The sequence below is a fragment of the Prenolepis imparis genome, unplaced genomic scaffold (genome assembly GCF_030444845.1).
Source record: "Prenolepis imparis isolate NDT839.2.m4 unplaced genomic scaffold, iyPreImpa1.0 SCAF_15, whole genome shotgun sequence".
NCBI classification, from domain to species: domain Eukaryota; kingdom Metazoa; phylum Arthropoda; class Insecta; order Hymenoptera; family Formicidae; genus Prenolepis; species Prenolepis imparis.
Window position 1 is genome coordinate 904,546 of NW_028141173.1, and position 20,633 is coordinate 925,178.

Genomic DNA, 20,633 nt, shown 5'->3' on the forward strand with positions numbered 1-20,633 from the left:
TTTACTTGTTTTAATATTCATTATACACAGATATATATTATTATATATAAAAAATGAGAGAATAAATATTTCTTTAATAAGCATATAATAAATTCAAAGGAATATATCACTCTCTTATAACGGATACACAATTTTTTACATGTAATAAACTTTTATTGGTATAATAAAATTTTAAATATCGATTTGTCTTATTCTAAAACAAAAAATAAATTGTCGATAAAGCAGAGAAATTTTTTATCGAAAGTCGACAAGTTAGATTACAGAGATTCAGTTTAACTGTCGAAAGGAAGATAACAAGGCTGATGCTATGTTTTGATCGGCTTGTCGAATATAAGTTGCGGAACGCATTTTCGGACGATATATATTGACGTTCCGAGGACAAGGAGAACAGTATTTTGACTCGGTTAGGGAGTCACGTAACTTGTACTTAATTTCTCCCAATTTTTGTACGTGTTCGTACGATTTCAGTCTTTCGATCAAATACTTAATAATTACAAACACAATAATGGCAACTCCGAAAGTATGGGCGAAAATACAACCTTTGGAAAGTCCTGTCAATCTACTGGATATCACATCAGAACAGCTGGCAGCGAGTATACAAGAAAAGTATGTATAGAAACACATCACAGCTTCCTTTTCTGCAACGAATCCCCCATTTTCTGAATAAATTTTCATATATAAAAAATACTTGATAAAATTTTAATTTTTTTATATGCGCGGTGCGTGAGAAATATAACTGTATATACATTGCTATATATTCTGAAAATGTATATTAATATATTAATTCGTGTTATGAGATTAATGACCTTCAAATAATGTGATACTTCTTCGGTGTATCGTGTTTATATCTCAAGTTATCATGTTAATCTTCCCCACAAACTTGGAATCAAAACATGGAATTGAATTAAGTTCGATTTTATTTATGTGATTTCGTAATTTCTAAAGTTATTTTTGTCACACAAACAGAGAGTTGAAACAATATTTCAATGAGGACGCGAACAAAAAGACGGATAAAAATATGGGAGAAACGTACGATACGAGCGATATCAGTAATGACGAAGTTATAGCAAATTTGTTGCAATCTCAATTTAATGGGGAGTACAATACAATGTTAAAACGCACAGAAGAAAAATTCAATCGTGACTCGAAAGGTGATAGAGAAAGAGAGGACAAACTTCCCTGTATGCGAGCGACTATTTAAAGTTATTTCCTTTATTTCAGTGAGCATTTCGTATAGTAATTACCGTAGCTCTTCGCACGATATCAAGGATGAAGATAGCACAGACGCTAATGTGGATGACAGCAACAGGGACTTTGATCGTTTCGTCGTAAGTGCAATGATACATATACAGAATATTATACAGATTAAGAGCTTGCTTATATGTTGCACGTTGTTGTGAAATATGCTGTACAGATTTTTTTTCTTACAGAGCATAGAGAAAGAGTACGCCTCGATACCACGTTGTGGTTACAAGAAGATGGGCAAAGATTCTCAGATTGTTACTAAACATGACATATTAATGTCTTCCAGAATAAATGCTTGTCGGGTTTTACAATTTCCACCGGGTATCCATACGGGAGACACAGGTGGGTTTGATGTCAAACTGAACAATAAAGTATATAACACCCTGCGTGCATATAGTCGTGCGCAATATTCCAAGGAGAGAGCAAAGATATCACCAAAATCTAAAAATTCGAAATAAAATGTCGAAAAATCGAAAATAAATCCAATGACAGATAATTCTCTTCCAAATCCCAGCAGTATTCCGTACTGCGTTAATATGTTGGTATCTTATATTTGTTAAAAAATATAATACAGAAGAATACATAGCGGCAAATTGATAAAATATTGTGTACAAATTATATCAAATCTGTTACTGTGTCATAGTAAGCAATATTTTTCAACAAAATATCCATAAACCTTATACCAAACAGGGTACGGAATATCTCTGTTCTTGCGTATTTACGCCCACTTACTGTAAATACATCATATGACAAAACGATGAATTTGTACATATAATTCAGACAGAGCTAAATATACATGATATAAAATTCAAAAAAAATATATACAATTGGGATTACAAATACATGCAATTGAGGAAAAAAAATTTAATCACAACGGAGATCAAATTTTTTATGTGTGTCTATATATATTATATATTGTTATATATATATATATATATATATATATATATATATATTAATGGAGATGCATTGTGTGTGTCTATACAGACACACATATATTTTATTATATGTATAAAATATATACATATATATACACACACACACGTATGATAAATATCAATTTATCATACGTATAAAAGAAAAAGAATTTGTTAGACAACAGCAGGCAACAATTGCATAAAGTTGTGAAATGAATAATTTTGTCATCATTCTATAAATAAATGTGACGATAGCGGTTGATAATCGATAAGGTTCTATATTTCTTTTTAAACATAATATTATGCAACATGCTTCTTTTTTCTTTATATTTATCTACATTATAAATTCGGCATACGTATCACGAACAAAGAATACGAATGGAAATGAAGGAAAACAAGGAATTTGAGTTGTATGCATTAAAATTTGTCCAAATGTTAAAATACATTTATATGTTACATGCATACTTGTATGCTCTTTAACTTTAATCAGAAGATATAAAAGAAATAAAGTTTGTTGTATATATTTCGTTTATGAAATCGCTCGTTTGTTATACAGAAAATTTTTAATATTTAATAGGCATTCTTATTTTTATATAACTTTTTTCTTACAAATCAAAATGCATTTTTTAGTGTGCAATAGTGCACTATAAATGTATCAATTACACTGGTAATTTAATGAGCTGCAATGTAACAAATGCATATTTTGTTGCTTTTTTGATTTTTATAATTTTTATAATTTTTATATATTTCATGACAATCATACGTAATTGTAATCATATTTTTTTCATTCATTAAATTTATATCTCACATAAAGTATTAGAATATATCAAATATAATGTAAATATATATATATATATATATGTAATTGATATATGTATATATAATAATTATATATATAAATATATATAATTATATTTATATATATAAATATAATTATATATATAAAATATACACATATATAAATATATAATTATATATATAATTATACATGTGTGTCTGTGTGTATTTTGTGTGTGTGTGTGTATACATGCTCGCGTATGAGCGTATTATTCTCTCTTGACAAATGTTTTTTACAGCATCATTTTTCCCATGGAATGACACTAAAATTCGAAGAATATTGTATCGAAATAACAGTCGCAATTAGTCATCTAGATCGTTGATGTGCAGGACCTCTCTATGAGTTAAGCCAGCATCCAATAGAGTTAAGATATCTCTACAAGGATAGAGAATTCTTCTGGGATAACTCGTTGTTATCTCAAAACTCACCGGAGAATCTGATTGACTGAATATCCAGTGATAAACGTCCTGAAAGTGAAAAAAATAGGTTTTATATTTTTATTTTTTATAACAATAAAAGTTAATATGGCGAGTAATTTCTAAAACATCTTCCATGCATAGGTAAATGCCAAGTAAACACTTTTTGCAAACGCGTTTCAACTTTCATGTCTATATATTTAAGTAATAATATTTCTAATTCATATATATTCAATTACATCCCATGTTCATACTTGAATTACCTTGACTGTGTCAGTCATAAGGAATCTTCTTTTCATCGTCCTCTCTCCAAGCTTAATTTGAAGATGACACGCGTTAGGATTAGATGGTCTTGGTTCGAGAGGTACTTTGCTAATGGTACGTTCCTTCTCGAGTTGTATACGTTGTATCTCCAACTCCTGCGCGTTCAACTGTTCCTTCTCTCGAGCCTCTTTCTCCTCCTGTGCTCTTCGTTCCTCCTCTCTTTTGCGATCTTTCTCTTGATCCGCGCGTAACGATTCTTCGTAAGCGCGATCCTGTTGTTGTCGAAGCGATTGCGCCGCGCTACGCTCTGCTCTAAAATATCCATAAAAAAAACATTTGTGATAGATATTCATTTTCCCAATTTTCATGTAATTTTCATCAGATGTATTTTCTCTTTCCCTTTTTTTTTAAGATTGAAATTCTCTAAAATTTTACTCCTATTTACCTTTCTCGACGTGCTTGGATCAAATTCATTTCATTACGCTCTATGATTGTTTGCAAACGCGACGTTAAATCAGCAGACGATGGTGCACCTTCTAATCTGTATTAAAGAGAAAAAAAAAAAAAATATTCGTATCAATTGAATCGTGAATATTTGAGAAATATATGAATGTTTACTTAAAAGCGCGTATAAACGAATTAGCTTTACGTACCGACCGACTATTGTCATTCTATTGTCTTTCAGCACGATAAGCGCCAAGAAGGGATATGAACCCGATTTCAGGGCTTCCGCGACTTTGTAACCTTCTCCAGATTTTACGTTACATGCCCAGAACAAAGTATGTATGTTTATATACTGTATCACTTGTGGATCACACAGCGTATTTCTGGAACAAAGGCACATTTCTTGCTACATTACATCACTTACGATATGTATGTATATGTATACATGTAAGTGCTATTTTCATTCAAGAAGTGATTTTCTGTCGCAAGATTACCTGCACCATTGGTCAACTTCTTGTGTCTCATCCTTATGCAGATATACCAACAAAAATCTTAATTCCTGTTTCGCATCCGAAAGAGCTTGGCTGTATGACCCTTGATAAAATACTGGATGAGTGTTACTGTAACGCTCCTCGTAGGACCTAATAAAGTGGACTACATCTTCCACTGGATCGGAGGATACTTAAAAGATATTATTTATTGATTTTAATTAGAGTACACAAATTGTAAATCAATATATATATGATAAAAAAAAATAATTATCAAAATTTTATAAATCAAAATCAATTTGCAATCATTGAGTAAGATTATTGTATAAGATTTTAATAGAATTCGAATTCATATACAGAAAAATTAGAATTGCAAATTTAGATTCGCTTTAGATAAAGATAACTCACAAGAATAAGAAAAAAAATAAAAATAAGAACAAGAAATATACCAAAATAGATCAAATCAGACTGTTTGTCATTTGTTATTTACCAGGTCTAACGTTCCTCCTAAATATTGCAAACAACAGCTGTAGAATACTGCTTACTATGTTGTAACACATGGAAAAAATATAGGATAAGAGACCACCTCCAGCACCGGAACTTCCAGGGTAACTAAAATAAATTCTCGAACTACTGTCGTCCACAACTTGTGGTGGACGAGCACGCGAATCCTGTGCATACATGGATGGTCTACCTTCATATAAATTTAATTGTTCCTACAATAATAAGAGCAATTTGAGTCACAAATTAAAACTATAGACACATACACACACATATATAAAAGGCATCTATTAACGATACACAAATTAAATTATGATAAATATGCTAATATGCTTATCATTTAGAGAGAAGGGATATTCTTTAATTGTCTTGTATCTGATTCAATGATATTATAAAAGTAAATATTCGAAATTATAGGACATATAAAAATCGGCATACCTGAACAGCAACCTCCAGATTCCAGTTGTGTCTCTGCAAAACGTCTCTGCATATCGATAGATCTTCAATACCTGTGAGGTCCTAAAAACGATCGTTATTGTCACGTGGTGATATCGTACGAGGATAAAAGTTTGGTGAAAATTAAAAGCGACGATAAGAGCGTACCTGAAATTGTAGTACTTTTTCCGTTTGTTCGCCACTGAGCTCTCCTAAAGCGAGATCTGCCATGGCAAAATTTTTTCCTTTGACGAGTCGCGGGGACGAAATGTTTGGACAATCCGGCGGAAAATCGTGCACGCAGCTTACATCGAGCCCATCAGCTGACACAAAGTTCGCATACACAACGTAGGTTATAATAATGCGGGATCGTAAGCATTTGGACACGCGGGATTATTTCGGCGAGAGTTTTAACCTTGAGCGCTCGTCGATTAAGGACAGGAGGCCCCTCACGAAACGTCACGACGCAATTCGTTTCATTTTTCAGCTACGCGAACATTGTTTTCCACATCATGACTTTTCACAATATAATTTACGATATTTCAAGCTCTTATCTCTTTCTCTCTCTATTATTCTTGATCGTTCTCGGACCATCATCAAGGTGCCTTTTCATGCTGACGCTCGACGCTCATTTTTAGCGTCAAAAGACGTCACGTGACCAAAAATAAAGATACCAATTCGTCAATTTTGGTCACGTGACGTCTTTTGACGCTAAAAATGAGCGTCGAGCGTCAGCATGAAAAGGCACCTTCACGGTGACGTCACGAACAAACTAGTTACTTTTTGAGCTCTGCCATTGGCTGAGGATCGCGTATTTTCCTAGAATCTTCTGACCAATCAGCAGCGGGGAGATGTTGGTTCCTTTATTTATCCTGGATCATGGAGGTAAGAAATAACAGGAGGGAGGATATACCCCCTTGCCTGGCAAGCAGACGTAAGGGGGAACACTAAGCGCCATATTGGTGTGGCTTATCGAAGCGGGACATTTGAAATAGTGATGAAAGCACACACAAAAAAAGGAAAAATTCATAAATAATATTTATAAATATGATATATATATAATATATATATATAATATATATATATATTGTATGTACAATAGTAATATATATATTGTGCTATACCATATAAGGCTTGTTTTCTATTCCTGCACTGGCTGAACTGTGCACACTGGTGCAATAAGTTAGAATGAGACAAAATATACTTTATTGTCTCATTCTAACTTATTGCATCAGTTCAGGAATAGAAAACAAACTTATTGTAAACGAATCTATATGTATTTAGTAGCATGGGCATTTTGTTTTATAATATTTTATAACTTTTATATCTTTTTAAAACAAAATTAATGTGAGATCCGATTTATTCGCCAAACATATTTCTCACTTACTTGGTTCAGTTAGGTTAGATAAGATAAAAAAAAATACAAAACGCCATATTACTGTGGCCAACCAATCACATTTGGTGTTGTTACCCCCCCTACTTAAAAGGCTTTAGGGTGCCGTCACATGGGGCGTAACTTGCGTAAGCGTAACCAGCGGATCGCCAATCACCGAGTTATTCCGATAGAGCTTGACGAAGGGCTCTATCGGAATAACTCGGTGATTGGCGATCCGCTGGTTACGCTTACGCAAGTAACGCCCCATGTGACGGCACCCTTACACTCCCTCCTGTTATTTCTTCCCTCCATGTCCTGGATCAGCCAATCAAATGATTCGAGGCAGTTTCAACTTAAGCATGGAGTGTCCCATCTATGTTACATACGTGAAAGTGGCCGCGATAAATAAGATAGAGATTGGGATAATGTCGTGCAATGTTATGTTATCGCGCGGATGAATCCCGCGAAATAAGATGATAAGGAATTGGAAAAATGCGCGATCAGTAATACGAATTGGACGCACGGACGACGTCCTGATCGGCGTGTTGGATTTCCTTGCAGGGCGCATGTTGCCCTAATAAGAGCAACCGGATACCTTAGCGAGCTGTCGAGAGGACGACGTAGCACGACCGAAACGCTTGGAATGGATTATGCAACGATCGTCGACGAGGCGGTCAAGCAATTTTACTCGGCGGGCAACAATGAGGCTCATTCGTGGCTGCTGCAGGTGCAAGCCTCCCCCGAGGCCTGGCACTTTGTATGGCAACTTTTGGATCCCTCTAAGGTGCTTTAACCATCAACCGTGTGTTCCTCTCGTCTCGGCCTCTGCCTTACAAGGCTTCTAATTTATCTTCTCTTATTATTTATCTAGCTTCTTTTTCTAACTCGCTTGTAACGTTCCTTTCTTCTCGATAGTCCTGTAGATCTATACTTTGGAAATGTTACGAGCAGAGCTGGATGATTACTTTTTGAACGAGAAAGTAGAGTGTAGCTAGTAATCAGAAAATAAGTTGGAAATGTTTGAAATGTTTTTGACAATCATCGAGAATTAGTCCATCCTTTTTTGACTTGCGTTATCTTTACAGTCATTTGAAGTGCAATTTTTTGCGGCGACAACTTTACACGCAAAGATATCTAAACAGTGGGACGAAGTGCCTCAAACTGAGTATCCAGTATTAAGAGAACGTTTGCTCAATAGTGTGAGAGGAATCAACACTCCTACGTTTATTCTTACAAAACTTTGTCAAGCGGTAATATATATATCTTTTTTTGTTTCTGAATAATTTAAAAAAAAAGTATAGTGTTGTAAATAATTAGATAAAATTATCTAACATGCTTTAATTTCAGTTAGCTGCATTTGTGGTCAACGTTTATAATGCAGAAAATAGAGAAAAAAATAATAGCAGCGTAGTCGATGAACTACTCAGCATTGTACCCTATAATTCTCCATCTACGTTAGAATTGCTACTTCGAGTACTTTTAATACTTCCTGCAGAGGTATATAAATATATGAGATTGCATACTATTTAATTTTTATTGTTTGATAATTGTGATTATTTGTTTAGTATAAAAAGAGACACGAATTAAAGAGTGCCAAATTGCTGGAAGCCACTATCCACTTAATCAATAGCTGGTGCCAAACTGTGTGGCTTCTGCAACAGGTTTTTTCAATGTATAATCCAAACTCTGAAGGTAATGACAGTACATTGTATTCCCTGGGATTGGAATGCGCTCAATCATGGCTCAAGATTGAGCAACTACCTTTAGAAACCACTGGCCAGCTCTATCCCTATTTATTAATGGCTGCAGCCCACTATGCACCTAACAGGTACGCAGTTATATTATGTACTGAAAGAATGATAAAGCGACTATTATAAGACTTAATTATAATATGTAGTGATAGACAAATAAAAAAAATGTATGCTTTCAGCATGAGTTACGTCAAGTAATTCAATAAAATAACATTTATTCTTTTCATTACAGAGAAGGTAGCGATGATGAGAATATCAGGAGCTGGGAAATAGTACAAGATTGTTTAACTATGATTGTGACACGTTGCGAGCTTCATAAACGGCCTCAGACTTTCTGGGAATGGGCCATTGCTTTGGTATCGATGGCGAAACAACACAATGGAAAATATTTCTGCGAGATATTAACTGCTATCGGGGAGACTCACAGTCGAGCATTTCTCATCGCTCTTGCTGAAAATTCCAACGAAACACACGTACGGACCGCTATGCATTTGATCGAATTACTGTTGGACTGCTCAGAGCAGAAAGGTCGTTATCCTACGGAAGAGATGCGTAGCTGTATACCGTTTGGATTTTGGTACGCGTTACAAGACGATCTCTCCACATTGGATCAGCCATTGGAGAATCGAGCTTTAGAAGCGTTAAAGCCCATTTATTTTCGATTGGCCCAGGCATTGTTGCGAAAATCGACGTTACCTGCATCCCCGAGCGAGGGAGGGAATGCGGAAGAACGCGAGCTCTTCAGATGTTACAGGCAGGACGTGGTGGACACGTTGGATTATTGTTACAAAGTCCTCGGTACCGATCTACTGGCGCTTCTCGGACAAAAAATGAGTCGTGAAGACTTAGCGTGGACCGACATAGAATCTATGTTGCACGCTTTCAAAGCTTTATCCGAAAGCATTGGCACTGAAGAGTATTGTTACATTCCCGCACTGATAAATTTGATTCTTGTTCGCATACCTTATCATCTTTATCCTGAGGAGGTATGTATAGTTTCTGTGCGATTGAGCAATTAAAATTACGAGTCATATTCTTAGAATGCACAATCAATATTAATAATAGAGTATTTTACTCTAAATATTTTCGAAATAAATAATATTATAAAACAATTCTTTTTTCTGTCATTAGGTGAAATATAATTTAAAAAATTTTAAAGTTTTAACTTTTTTTTATAAGAAATTGTTAAAATTTGACACTTTTTATATTGTACTATACTATCTAATAACATTCCATCTCCAGGTATTAACATGCGCCTGTTCAACGCTAGGCGCGTATGCCGAATGGATAGGGGAGCATCCCGAGCCTTGGCTGGAAAAAGTATTGCAGCTCGTTACTCAAGGACTGAACAGAGGCTCTATGACGTCACAGTTTGCAAGTATGGCTCTAAAGGATCTGATCCGGGAATGCGAGTCGCATCTCGTCCCTTACGCGCCGTCCGTCCTTCACACCATCAGTCAGACATTACCAAACGTAGAGCCTGGTGGCAGGGAAGGCCTGCGGCTCATGTATGCCGCCGGAAAATTACTCAACATATTGCCCACTGTGGAGGAGCAACTGGTGCATCTCGAAGCGACATTAGGACTGTGCGTGATGAGGATAAAAGAGCTATTGAAGCAACCGTTATACACGGCGCGAGTTGGCGTAACGAATTATCTGAAGATGACTACCACGTTCTTAACAACTATCGAAGGCGCGATCGGCAAGGCTGTGTTGGACGGTGTGCTTCCGGTGTTCAATCAGATTATCGTGCATCCCGAGTGGAGCCAGGACAACGCTACGTTGGAGGCGATGCATGAGTGCGCCCAACGATCTCTATTGGCCTTGCGACAGCCGGAGATAGAGGCACGACCCCTGCTTCCGATTTTGTCAACTTCGTATAAGATCTGGCCGCATCCGGCCGCGTTGAATGTACTGAAGCATCTCGTACTGCTATTTAGAAGAGACCCAGACAACATCATAGGTTTGGTGCTCGCAGAGATGAGCTCGATAACGTTGAACGGCGTGAAGGCTTGCAGATCGGTACAGGGTGATCTGTCCGAGTGGTCGGACCTATTGGAGGCTTATCTAGACGTGCTCACGCAAATCTGTAAGAAGCATACCAGAATATTGCTGCTGATTCCAGACCAAATACCGGATATGTTACAGTGTGGTAAGCGCAACAATCTCTCGATGTATTTTAAAAAAAAATATTTAAATCATCTTACAACGTAATCATTTTTTTTTCTTTTCTGCAGGGATCACGTGTTTAACTCTCCCAGAGACAGCCACAGCCAAAGCGGCCGGCCACTTTCTCAATCACGCGATTATTCAAAGTCCGCATCTGCAAACGTTTATTCAACCGATCGGGCAGGAACTTGTCTCCACAATCTTGCATTGTGTTGGTAAGCGTAGAACTGCACGAATATCTCGCGCGTCTGCAAAAAGGTAGACGCGAGAGTGTTTATTCGAGATTCTTATTTATTTATTTATTTATTTTTTGTTTATTTCTGTTATAGGCGGAGCAATGCCTCATAATAATTTAGAGCCACATGCTGAAGTTTTATTAGCATTGAATAAAACTTGTCCGGAATGGACCGCGCAGTGGTTACGAACCGGACTGGAGAATCACAAGAATCTTGCTGTCATAATGTTGCAAAACGAAAACATGACACGTATTTTAGCCGAGAGGAAAAGAGCGACGCGACTTTGCGAAGCATTAAAGCAATTTAGTTTTCAATGTCGTCAAAAGACGGGACAGTGACAATAGAAGTTTTAAAATCGACGAGTTTTGCGGTACGAAATAACTGATCTAAGACAATTGTTATGATCTAAGGTAAGAGAGTTAATGTAATACACAAAAGTTAATATAATTTATCTCTTCGTAATAAATACTACATGATATATATATTGTTTCATACAGATTTTGCATTTGCTTGAATTGTAAGATATTCATTAAACAAGTATTAAGTAGTGTATTAAATAGAAATGTCTCAGTAGTGTCGTACATGATGAGATAAATCACGATAGAAAAAAATATATTTAATATAATATATATATTATCAAGTGCCCTTGCTTTGTATTATATAATTGCATCTGTTAACGTGCCGTAACTTTTGGGAATAAAAGAAAAAAAGAGAAAGGGGATGCGTTGAGAGTGAACAAGATAAATGCTATCAATGTGATTGGCAAAAGTGTGATGAGAGAGGAGAATACAATTACAAATCTGAATAGAGAGTCTAATACTTATAGATCCGCTGTCACTTCAATTTAAAAAAAAAAGAAAAAAAAATATTGTTCCCATCCTACTTCTTGTGAGAAGATACGCAATCACATTTTTTTTCTTTTTAGCAAAACATTTCGTTTATCTATCAACGATTCTCTAGGATACAAATGGTGTAATTTATATTATACATTCAAGATAGACAGGAACTAAGAAAAAAGGAAGAAATATTTTTTTATTGTTTACTTATTTATTATAAATATATTTATTAAAAAATTACTATGAAATGGTAGGAACACATAAAAATAATTCAAAATAATATTTGAGATCAAGTTTTAAAAAAGAAAACATTCAATAATCAGTTATGAGATCTTGCTTTTTTATTGTACAATAAAATTGAAACATTTTGTTGGAGTTTATTTTATTTAATTTTGATTTGTTCTTTCTGTTTGTAGTATATAGAAAAAAAAACACAAAATCGTCGCAGATACATATTTCTACTTAATATCACTTTCTCATCGCCTTATGTATGTAACATGCATATGTTACTTGCATAATTGTCTATCGAGCTATAAATTATATGCTGCAATAAAAATTAATAAATCGCTTCCTCTTTTTTAATCGCGTAAAGCGCATTATTAAATGATAAAATAAATCTACCGATGCACAGTCTAATATTATTTCATGAATTTGAGTATTCCGCAAAAAAAAAAAAAAAAAAAAAACAATTTATCAACAGTCAAAAATAGTACAAATTGATCGTTATGTGTGTGTGCGCATGATATGTGTGTATTTCAATAAAACAGAAAAATAAAAATTGAAATAAAAGGCTCTGTCGAATAACACAAGCAAAAGGCAGCGGGCTAATTGAGAGCCTAACACGGTAAATATGCAAATTATTCCTTATTAAAATATTGTTTATTTCGAAATGTAAGTTTCCATGCTAAAAACTTCACATATAAAAAAATCACAAGTTTTATTTTATTTGTATTTGATAGTTGCCATAGATGATTCGAAATTAGGTAAAATGTACATTTCGAAACAAATATTTTTAACAAGAAAGAATAATTTGCGTACAAATCGCGCTAATCAATCCGCTGTCCTTTGCTTGAAAAAAAGATTAAATCTTAACAAAAAAAGAGAAAAACATATATCATTACCAAAATCTTCATTATATACTTTTGCTTCAAAAGCTTTTGTGCATACCATCAAATTTTTATAATTTTTTATATAAATAGTTATGTGAAAATATATCTGAATAAATAATTTTCAAGCACTCTCATAAAAAAATAAAATAACTAATCATAGTGTTCTGATGAAATATCACACTATCAGAACATAAGAATTTACAAGTACAAATGATACATAGCTAATACATAGAAATGTAAAAAATACAAAATAAAGAATCAACTAATCATTCTAACTTACATTTTTACGTATGTTACGTATATAAGTTCGGTGTGTGTATGTACATTTGATTTGAGAAAGGATCTATAAATTATTTACTTGGTGCGATTTTTATATCTATAAATACGAAAAATGTTCAACGCATCCGATGTAAAGTTTTCGCGATAAGAGATAAACTGGCCCGTTGGAAATCTTCAAAGAAAACTGCTCGTTTTTATTATAAAATGTAGAAAACGAACGCATGGTGGGATTTCGATATTATTATCTTGTATGTACATATATAATTTGCAAAGATTTATTCCATCTCAAAAGACAGAATGGAATTTTCACTGAGGATGTTCACCACCGTTTGATAAAGGTGGTGCGCCGAATTTCGCGGCGACACGCGATTTCCTGGGCCTGGACGATTTTCCTGTATTATATTGCGGCTGTTGTTGCGATGACTGTTGTTGCGGTTCATTTGCATACGTCTTCTCTCTAACTTTATTTACAACCTCTTGTTTTTCTTTCTGTAAGAAATTGACGATTTAATAAATCCGAATTTAATGAATCACAACGAAAGGCGCGATATAACGTATACCTTAGGTGATGTTTCTTCATTCTTCTGCTGTTGCTGCTGCGCTTTAGGGCTCGAATTCTTCCTGGCATTTGACGAATTGGTCTCTTTCGCAGCTTGTTTCACACTGGCGTTTCTGCTCTTTTTCTGCGCTTGCAACGGCACGAACGCGGTACTATTCTTAATCTCCATCTTCGGCCCGTTCTGAGGACCCTTTTGTTGTCCTTGTTTCATTTGCTGTTGCCTGCCTTGATTATACGACGCAGCTTGCCCGAACGCAGGATTTGGCGGCAATTTCTGGTTCCATTTCGGATAGAACATGTTAGGCTGCATAAGTAGATTTTGCGGAATCGGTGGCATTTTCGGAGGTCCCATGGGTGGCATTATAGGAGGTCGGATATTTTGGACCCAGTTATTTTGTTGATTATTATACCATTGTGGTCGAGGCGCCATTACGACTTTCGTGTCATGCATCTTACTTAAATTTAACGCCTAATAATAATAATAATAATAATAGTTACATTAATAATACAAAATACAAGATTGAAATTAATTTTTTACACGCTCATCATTACCTTATACGCTTGTTCCGCAGCGCTTTCCGTGGCTAGTTCTTGAGTGACGCAAGGATCACCCTTAAAAATTCCACGATCTATCATAATATGAGCACTAATCAACCCCGTTTTATCATCGATGATATAATTATACTTTGGCAAGCCAACTCCGCTGTATGAGAAATGTTGCAATAATTGTGTGCTGTACCAAACTGAATGTGCTTTCTCTTTTTTCTGTTCCGTTCGTCTGGCGTGCTAAAACAATAGCAACACACGTTTTACGCAAAATTATTAAATGGCTATAGATATATTATAGCTGTTTCTTTTTTCTCTATAGATTACAAAAACAATGGACAAATCATATACGTATATACATATATAGGAAACGTATATAATAGGAAACGTAGATTAGACATACATCAAACATTTGTTGTACCAAAGGTGGGGGATTTAATGTTTGATCTTTTTGCGAAACTGCCGCTTTTTGAAGCGTCGCCGCAGTTGTAGAGTGTTTGCTCTGTTGCTTACTCGTTTGCGCATTTACATCGGGAATCTTTAGCATAGCTTTCAAGAATGCGCTAGGATCTTGCTGTTTTTGGGGGAAATACAGTGTGATAGATCAAACATATATAATTTTACAGAACACATTTTAACACACATAATATCCAACAATATTTACCGATTGCACGCTATGATTGTTGCCGAACGGTTTGACCCTCGTCATCAGATTCGTCATAGGATTCGATACTACTTTCTCAGGTGGTCCGTTCGGTTTCTATATCGTATAACAAGGATCTATAAAATTTGTGAAACAATTTCGTAAATCTATCATCGTTATATTGTACCTGTATCTTGTGCAATTCGTCCCATAATGCTTGGAACTCTGACGCTTGATTAGGTGGCGCGTTTTGTCGAGGATTTTGAGGTAACGCCGAGGAAGGCATCGTCTTGGAGCTTGATTCTACCGTGTTTTGTTGTACCATCATACCCAAACAAATGTCTCTACTTAATTTTTCGAGTCCTTTCTTAGCGAGTTGCATTTGCGGATATGGCTTCGATGATTGATCGTTCTTTTTGATAGGAGAAGCTGGATTCGCGGTCTGTTTGCGACAATCTGCCGATTCGTTTGCTGGATTTCCTTGCTCGCTTCTTTCGCCGAAACTGATATTTATAAAGTCCGTAGCTGCTAAACGATAGCCGCGAAATGCAGAACAACCGTTTAATGTAAATCCGCCTGTAATAATAAATCGTTAGACAGAATACACTGTAAAAGTTTTTTTTTTCGTATTTCAGAAAATTATACGCTTCTTACCGATGAAAGGCTGATCGAACAAAACGTCATACATAATATCCATGGGATTACTCGCTTTTCGTATTCCTATTATAGTACCCTTGGCCCCGAGAGGTACACTGAAACCACTTCGAACGCAGCATAATCTGTCAAACAAACGATTCTGAGAATTTGGATCAGGCGGCAGGCTACGCAGATGTAATCCAGGCTTGAAGAGCAAATGTGGTTTCACTTGTATAAAGACCACACTGGTATGTCGAATCTTTAGGTATTCCTCTATTTCTTGCTCGATCAGTTTCACTAACTCCGTTTCGACGATATCCATGCCACAGGCACGACTTTCTATACCGTTCAATTGTGTTTTCAGCCATTCGACTGCGTCCTTCAGTTCGTCCGATCTACAACGTTATATGTCATATGTTACATAAAGATTTTGATAATGTAAAATACAAGTAATAAAATACACAATGTACCCCTTGTCGAATAGTTCCTCTTCTTGGAAAATGTCATTTGTTACGTTTTGAGCCAAGCGTTCGAACAAGTTGGGACACTTCGTCATGTAATTGCGAATCAATTCAACTGCTTTTGCACTGTACAGCCATTGACTATTCTCCTTTCTAGTGTAACCAGGCATCTTTAAAAATTTCGATGTGATTAGAGAAAGTATATAATGATACATTAGTTACATCTATAAAATTATATTTAATAATATGAATAATGAAATTTGTATGACAATTTCTCTCACCTCTTCATTTCTTTTGTTGAACTTCAAATTCAATCCAACGTTAAATTTGGCAACTTCCTCTTTCGACGCTTGTACAACATAAATTGTCCCGGTAATTCTACTTAAAAGATGACTACTTATTCCGAGACGTTGCGCGGCGATACTGCCATGCATATATCGAGTCTTCTGTTGCGCATAGGCTTGTTTAACAACCTCAAATGTTGGCTCCTTTGTAGCCTTTATAGAAATTTTGATTCTGCGTGGCTTTGGATAGTCCTTATGTTGCATAACCTGTGAGTTTATAATTGATCCTCTTGATTAAAAATGAAAAAAAATATTACATGCTCTTTCAATGAATTGCACAAGCTCAATTAATTTATCAGATTAATTATCGTTTTGATAAATTTAACTATGAGTTTATCAAAATTCTTTCAACTATTTTGATGTATAAAAAAATTCAATGCAATTGTACCTCTCCCATTGCACCGTAATAGGGATGTCCCAACATAAAACAGAAAGTGCCTGGTACAAAAATATCATGCATAGTTTTGTAGACCGGTAGTTTTTTGCTGTAGACAGAAATGTCTTCAACCACTGTCTGATAAGCGTAAGCCATGGGAAAATCGCTCCATTGTTTCTCAATCGTTACTTTTCCCTGAACACCGAAAATGTACTTGTTACCCAAGTATGTGCGGGCGTAAAGCAACACGTTCGTATTGCCTATGTCTATCCCAAGACGCGACATGTGTCTAGAAATAAATATTATGTTATACTCTCAATATCATTTTATTATTAATATTGTATATGTATATACATATATGAATATGAATATGAATATTGTTTTAGAATTGAATCTTACGTTTCTCGGATTTGTTTATTTTGTGTATTCCATTCCGCAGCTAACAGATCCTTCACTTCTTCCTTTTTCAAATTATTATTACTGTAACCCTCTAGTGAATTGATTAAACTGAATTTCACGTTGTTGTCAGCCACGCCAATCACGAGAGCCTCCTTTAAATGAGGCCACTCGACGTACACACTTTTCCCCAATAACTTCGGTGACAAGGTCGTTAAATCAAGTGTTTCTTTTGATATTATACTTAAAATCATATTTTCTCCCATCGATGGCTGTTGGAATACTTTGACCTGAAAAGACACTCGTATAACAAGCTGTTAAGAATCAGCTTGAATTAAATATTGAACCTCGACAACGACATACGTACTTTCGCTTTTTCTAAATGCGCTGTATGCTGTAAGTGCCGCAATATAGGAAATCCTGGATAATAAACATCGAGATTGAAATCCGGGGACAATCCTACGACTAATTGTTCTCTCGGCACAAAAATGTCGTCGCGGTTTATTAAGTTTAACTGAGCATAATTGGTAAATTCCGGAAAATATATAGTCGCCTTCTGAACACTTCGAATTTCATCACTATACGAGTATAAACACATCGGCCCATATTTGTTTCTTGCTTTTTCTTCCGCTGTTAATTTCGATAACTGTGGCTCCATAGCTATCAAATAAATATGGAATTTATGTGTCTATTTTGCATTCGTGTATTTTAAGTAGAAAGTTCTAATATGATAGTAGATAAAATGTATAATTTGAATATCAGTGTTTTAGATAAATTTTACATATCTTCAATTAGATCTACTATTAGATACAGAATAAAATATTGCTTACCAGCCAACAACAACTTTTCATCGATAAATGGAATAAGCACAACTGCTTCCCATTCTTGCTTTTTTCCATTTAGATCAGTTTTAAAATCATGTGGATAATAATTTACAATAGGAGAAGACTCTTCCGTCAATAGCAATTGGAATGCCTGTGGTAATAGATCCTTACTATTTGCAGGTAACACAGCTAATAATTGTTGGAAAGGTAAGAACGGCTCCCCCAAATCAAATTCTAATTTCAAATCTTTAAAGTCTTTTATGTCTGAAATGTATGGGGCATAATGATGCGGATAATACCATGACCAGCTACAACAGCCATGATAATAATAATGCAAATTCCACTGTATCGCTCTCACATAGCCCTCAGCTTGTGAACGTAAAACTTCTCTGAAAATCAATGAAAAAGTAATGAAATTATAATTTCACAAATACCTCGTTTAAAATTATATGTGTAAAATTAAAACTTACGCATCGACATTTTTGTATTCCAACTTGTTCATATAATAATCTCTTTTATGTTGTACAAACTCCATGTTGTATATATCACTATCTTCATCATCATCTATCGTATCCATATCGATTATATAGTCACTATCTTCATCATCATCATCAAAATGACCTAAGGACTATATTACAAAGTGTTACTATTTGTCTATTTGTCTAAGCAATCATTCAGAAATATTTAAATAAGTACCATTTCTGCAGTACTTTTAATTAGGGCATCTAAATCCTTCTTTTGTAGCTTCTGAAGAAATACGTCTTCGTCATCTTCAGTTTTTTTATATACATGACGTTCAGTTTCATTGGGCCGTCTGCCTGTTTTACTTTCAAAAAACTTTAAATCTGCATAATGTTCATTAAATTGTTCCAAGTCTAAACGACTAAGTTTCTCCATAAACTTTTCAAAACGATCCAGTTTTAATGTTCCTGCTTCATTTATATAACCTAGAGTAAGATAATATTATTTTTATACACATGTAATAATATAAAATATATATACAAGTTTTACAAAGTACTGGCACATTGATATGCATACCTTCGAGTGTTGGCAATACTTCCATGTATGCACGGTACAGAATTGGCAGTGCACCATTGGTAATATGTAAATTTGGCAAATGGGGAATAAAATCGTTTCCCACAAGAAAACCCATTAAAACCCAGTCGTCGATTATTTTCTCAATGTCAAATGGAAAAGACAATTTGTCTTTGACTGGCGAAAACTCATGCTCTATATATTCTCGTAAAAGTGACAAGTGAAGAAGGCAGAACTTTGTCTCCTCAGGAGTCATCTTTACTTGTTGTTTACCAAATTTCACTTCCTCTCTTAAAAGAGAGAAATTTGGCTCGTGAGAACAGAGACCTAACATTATTAAATCAGCATCTAGACCATATAAACAATGCCTGGAATTACAGTCGTAATCTTTGCTGGTTTTCATATATCTTATATAATCCATAATTTTATGCTCTCCCTCTCCAGGAACCTGAAACAGTAATAGCGATTGTTAGCTTTAATGATTTGTTCTATTCCAATAATCGTTTTAGCAATATTGTTGCTACAAAGAGAGAACAAACTATATCAATTCTCTCTGATATATTATACAATAGAAGAAAGATACCTCAGACCCGCTGAACAATATTTTACATTTTTTCCAAGCATCATTCATAGAAATTTTATTTTCCACAAAACGTTTGAGCTGCTCGCCAAGTTTAGCCATAAAAAGTGTTCCTGGAGTTATACAATTTGAATCAAATCTCTTCTCGTTAGGTATCTCGACACCCTTTGCCTTGGCTTTAGCCTCTTGTACTTCCGCATCCTTGGCTGCTCTGAATCGCCGGCCTCTCTGTTGATTGATCTTAGCTCTAGGTGCTACACCATCTATCGCCATGAAGAACAACTTTTGTGGGTGTATCATGTTGAACAATACTTCTATATAGTGAAATATATTCTTAAACATATCCTCCTCGGAAATACGGAAACAGACATCGTCACTCGGATGCGAACACGTGTGTATGATACCGTTCATATCTAAATACAAATAGTCGAACTCTGGTATCTGTAAAATAAGAAAACACAATTATTGACATGGATTTTTTTGCACAAAAAAAACTACAAATATTATCATATTTATCATAAATCTTGCATTTTTCTCACTGAATACGCGTTAAAAATATTTAAGAGGAGATAAGGAGCATAAAAAAAGAGGCAAGTAGAAAGAGAGAAGTAACATATACGTTTTTTTTTTCTCCAAATACCTGATGTTCTTTTATGACCTCGCTGAGGCAGGGGTATCTCTCGCTTATGTATCTAAAGAATTTCGGCACACCCATCTTGAGCTCTCGTTTACGAATGACGAGATACAAAAACGCACAACTCTGTACAGCTTGTCAGGCAATTTGCGCGTTCCTTTGTAAAATCCCGTTCCTTATCAAAATTAAAACTTTTGCTTGCGGATGCGCTATATCAACTTTGCTTCCACGATAACGTCACGGTTTGCTTGTCATAACACAGATGGGAAAGACGAGGATGAGGATCTTGGACCTTG

The 20,633-nt window shown here is 35.1% G+C and overlaps 4 protein-coding genes across 6 annotated transcripts; 2 read left to right on the forward strand and 2 right to left on the reverse strand.

Annotated features, from left to right (window-relative positions):
- Positions 1-313: 313 nt before the first annotated feature.
- On the forward strand, positions 314-2,434 carry LOC145946328 (serine/threonine-protein kinase RIO3). Its single transcript, XM_083055911.1, has 4 exons — positions 314-606; positions 967-1,151; positions 1,222-1,328; positions 1,431-2,434. The coding sequence occupies exons 1-4, from the start codon at positions 506-508 to the stop codon at positions 1,701-1,703; spliced, it is 666 nt and encodes a 221-aa protein (XP_082912037.1). The 5' UTR covers positions 314-505; the 3' UTR covers positions 1,704-2,434.
- Positions 2,435-2,691: 257 nt separating this feature from the next.
- Faf2 (Fas-associated factor 2) lies at positions 2,692-6,133 on the reverse strand. The gene is made up of 8 exons (XM_083055910.1): positions 5,717-6,133; positions 5,552-5,632; positions 5,103-5,328; positions 4,619-4,805; positions 4,334-4,507; positions 4,126-4,221; positions 3,680-3,992; positions 2,692-3,467 (listed from the first exon to the last, which is right to left on the reverse strand). Exons 1-8 carry the CDS (start codon positions 5,777-5,779, stop codon positions 3,303-3,305), a joined length of 1,305 nt encoding a protein of 434 aa, XP_082912036.1. The 5' UTR covers positions 5,780-6,133; the 3' UTR covers positions 2,692-3,302.
- Positions 6,134-7,323: 1,190 nt separating this feature from the next.
- On the forward strand, positions 7,324-11,557 carry Cdm (importin-13-like protein cdm). The gene is made up of 8 exons (XM_083055045.1): positions 7,324-7,707; positions 8,009-8,173; positions 8,271-8,420; positions 8,489-8,751; positions 8,907-9,660; positions 9,917-10,826; positions 10,912-11,058; positions 11,173-11,557. Exons 1-8 carry the CDS (start codon positions 7,567-7,569, stop codon positions 11,415-11,417), a joined length of 2,775 nt encoding a protein of 924 aa, XP_082911171.1. The 5' UTR covers positions 7,324-7,566; the 3' UTR covers positions 11,418-11,557.
- Positions 11,558-13,476: 1,919 nt separating this feature from the next.
- Pcm (5'-3' exoribonuclease pacman) lies at positions 13,477-20,592 on the reverse strand. Of its 3 annotated transcripts, none has more exons than XM_083055043.1 (18): positions 20,344-20,592; positions 19,707-20,144; positions 19,127-19,571; positions 18,785-19,035; positions 18,559-18,716; positions 18,095-18,477; positions 17,632-17,924; positions 17,268-17,554; positions 16,881-17,157; positions 16,430-16,699; positions 16,158-16,318; positions 15,706-16,082; positions 15,239-15,627; positions 15,073-15,168; positions 14,812-14,982; positions 14,415-14,648; positions 13,864-14,331; positions 13,477-13,792 (listed from the first exon to the last, which is right to left on the reverse strand). In XM_083055043.1, exons 1-18 carry the CDS (start codon positions 20,416-20,418, stop codon positions 13,610-13,612), a joined length of 4,956 nt encoding a protein of 1,651 aa, XP_082911169.1. In that variant the 5' UTR covers positions 20,419-20,592; the 3' UTR covers positions 13,477-13,609. The 3 variants fall into 3 exon arrangements, with proteins under 3 accessions (XP_082911169.1, XP_082911168.1, XP_082911170.1); XM_083055042.1 differs by having other exon boundaries at positions 20,323-20,592; XM_083055044.1 differs by lacking the exon at positions 14,812-14,982 and having other exon boundaries at positions 20,323-20,592.
- Between the last annotated feature and the right edge of the window lie 41 nt (positions 20,593-20,633).

Excerpts from the sequence above, each read along its gene's own strand:
- LOC145946328 (XM_083055911.1), top strand. The coding sequence starts at position 506 with ATGGCAACTCCGAAAGTATGGGCGAAAATACAACCTTTGGAAAGTCCT. Across the intron at positions 607-966 it reads GCAGCGAGTATACAAGAAAA|AGAGTTGAAACAATATTTCA; the intron begins GTATGTATAGAA and ends TCACACAAACAG. Across the intron at positions 1,152-1,221 it reads ATTCAATCGTGACTCGAAAG|TGAGCATTTCGTATAGTAAT; the intron begins GTGATAGAGAAA and ends CCTTTATTTCAG.
- Faf2 (XM_083055910.1), bottom strand. The coding sequence starts at position 5,779 with ATGGCAGATCTCGCTTTAGGAGAGCTCAGTGGCGAACAAACGGAAAAA. Across the intron at positions 5,329-5,551 it reads ATCTGGAGGTTGCTGTTCAG|GAACAATTAAATTTATATGA; the intron begins GTATGCCGATTT and ends TTATTATTGTAG. Across the intron at positions 4,508-4,618 it reads GAAGTTGACCAATGGTGCAG|AAATACGCTGTGTGATCCAC; the intron begins GTAATCTTGCGA and ends CCTTTGTTCCAG.
- Cdm (XM_083055045.1), top strand. The coding sequence starts at position 7,567 with ATGGATTATGCAACGATCGTCGACGAGGCGGTCAAGCAATTTTACTCG. Across the intron at positions 8,174-8,270 it reads TTACAAAACTTTGTCAAGCG|TTAGCTGCATTTGTGGTCAA; the intron begins GTAATATATATA and ends CTTTAATTTCAG. Across the intron at positions 10,827-10,911 it reads ACCGGATATGTTACAGTGTG|GGATCACGTGTTTAACTCTC; the intron begins GTAAGCGCAACA and ends TCTTTTCTGCAG.
- Pcm (XM_083055042.1), bottom strand. The coding sequence starts at position 20,418 with ATGGGTGTGCCGAAATTCTTTAGATACATAAGCGAGAGATACCCCTGC. Across the intron at positions 14,983-15,072 it reads ACAATCATAGCGTGCAATCG|CAAGATCCTAGCGCATTCTT; the intron begins GTAAATATTGTT and ends CCCCAAAAACAG. Across the intron at positions 14,649-14,811 it reads TGGTACAACAAATGTTTGAT|CACGCCAGACGAACGGAACA; the intron begins GTATGTCTAATC and ends CTATTGTTTTAG.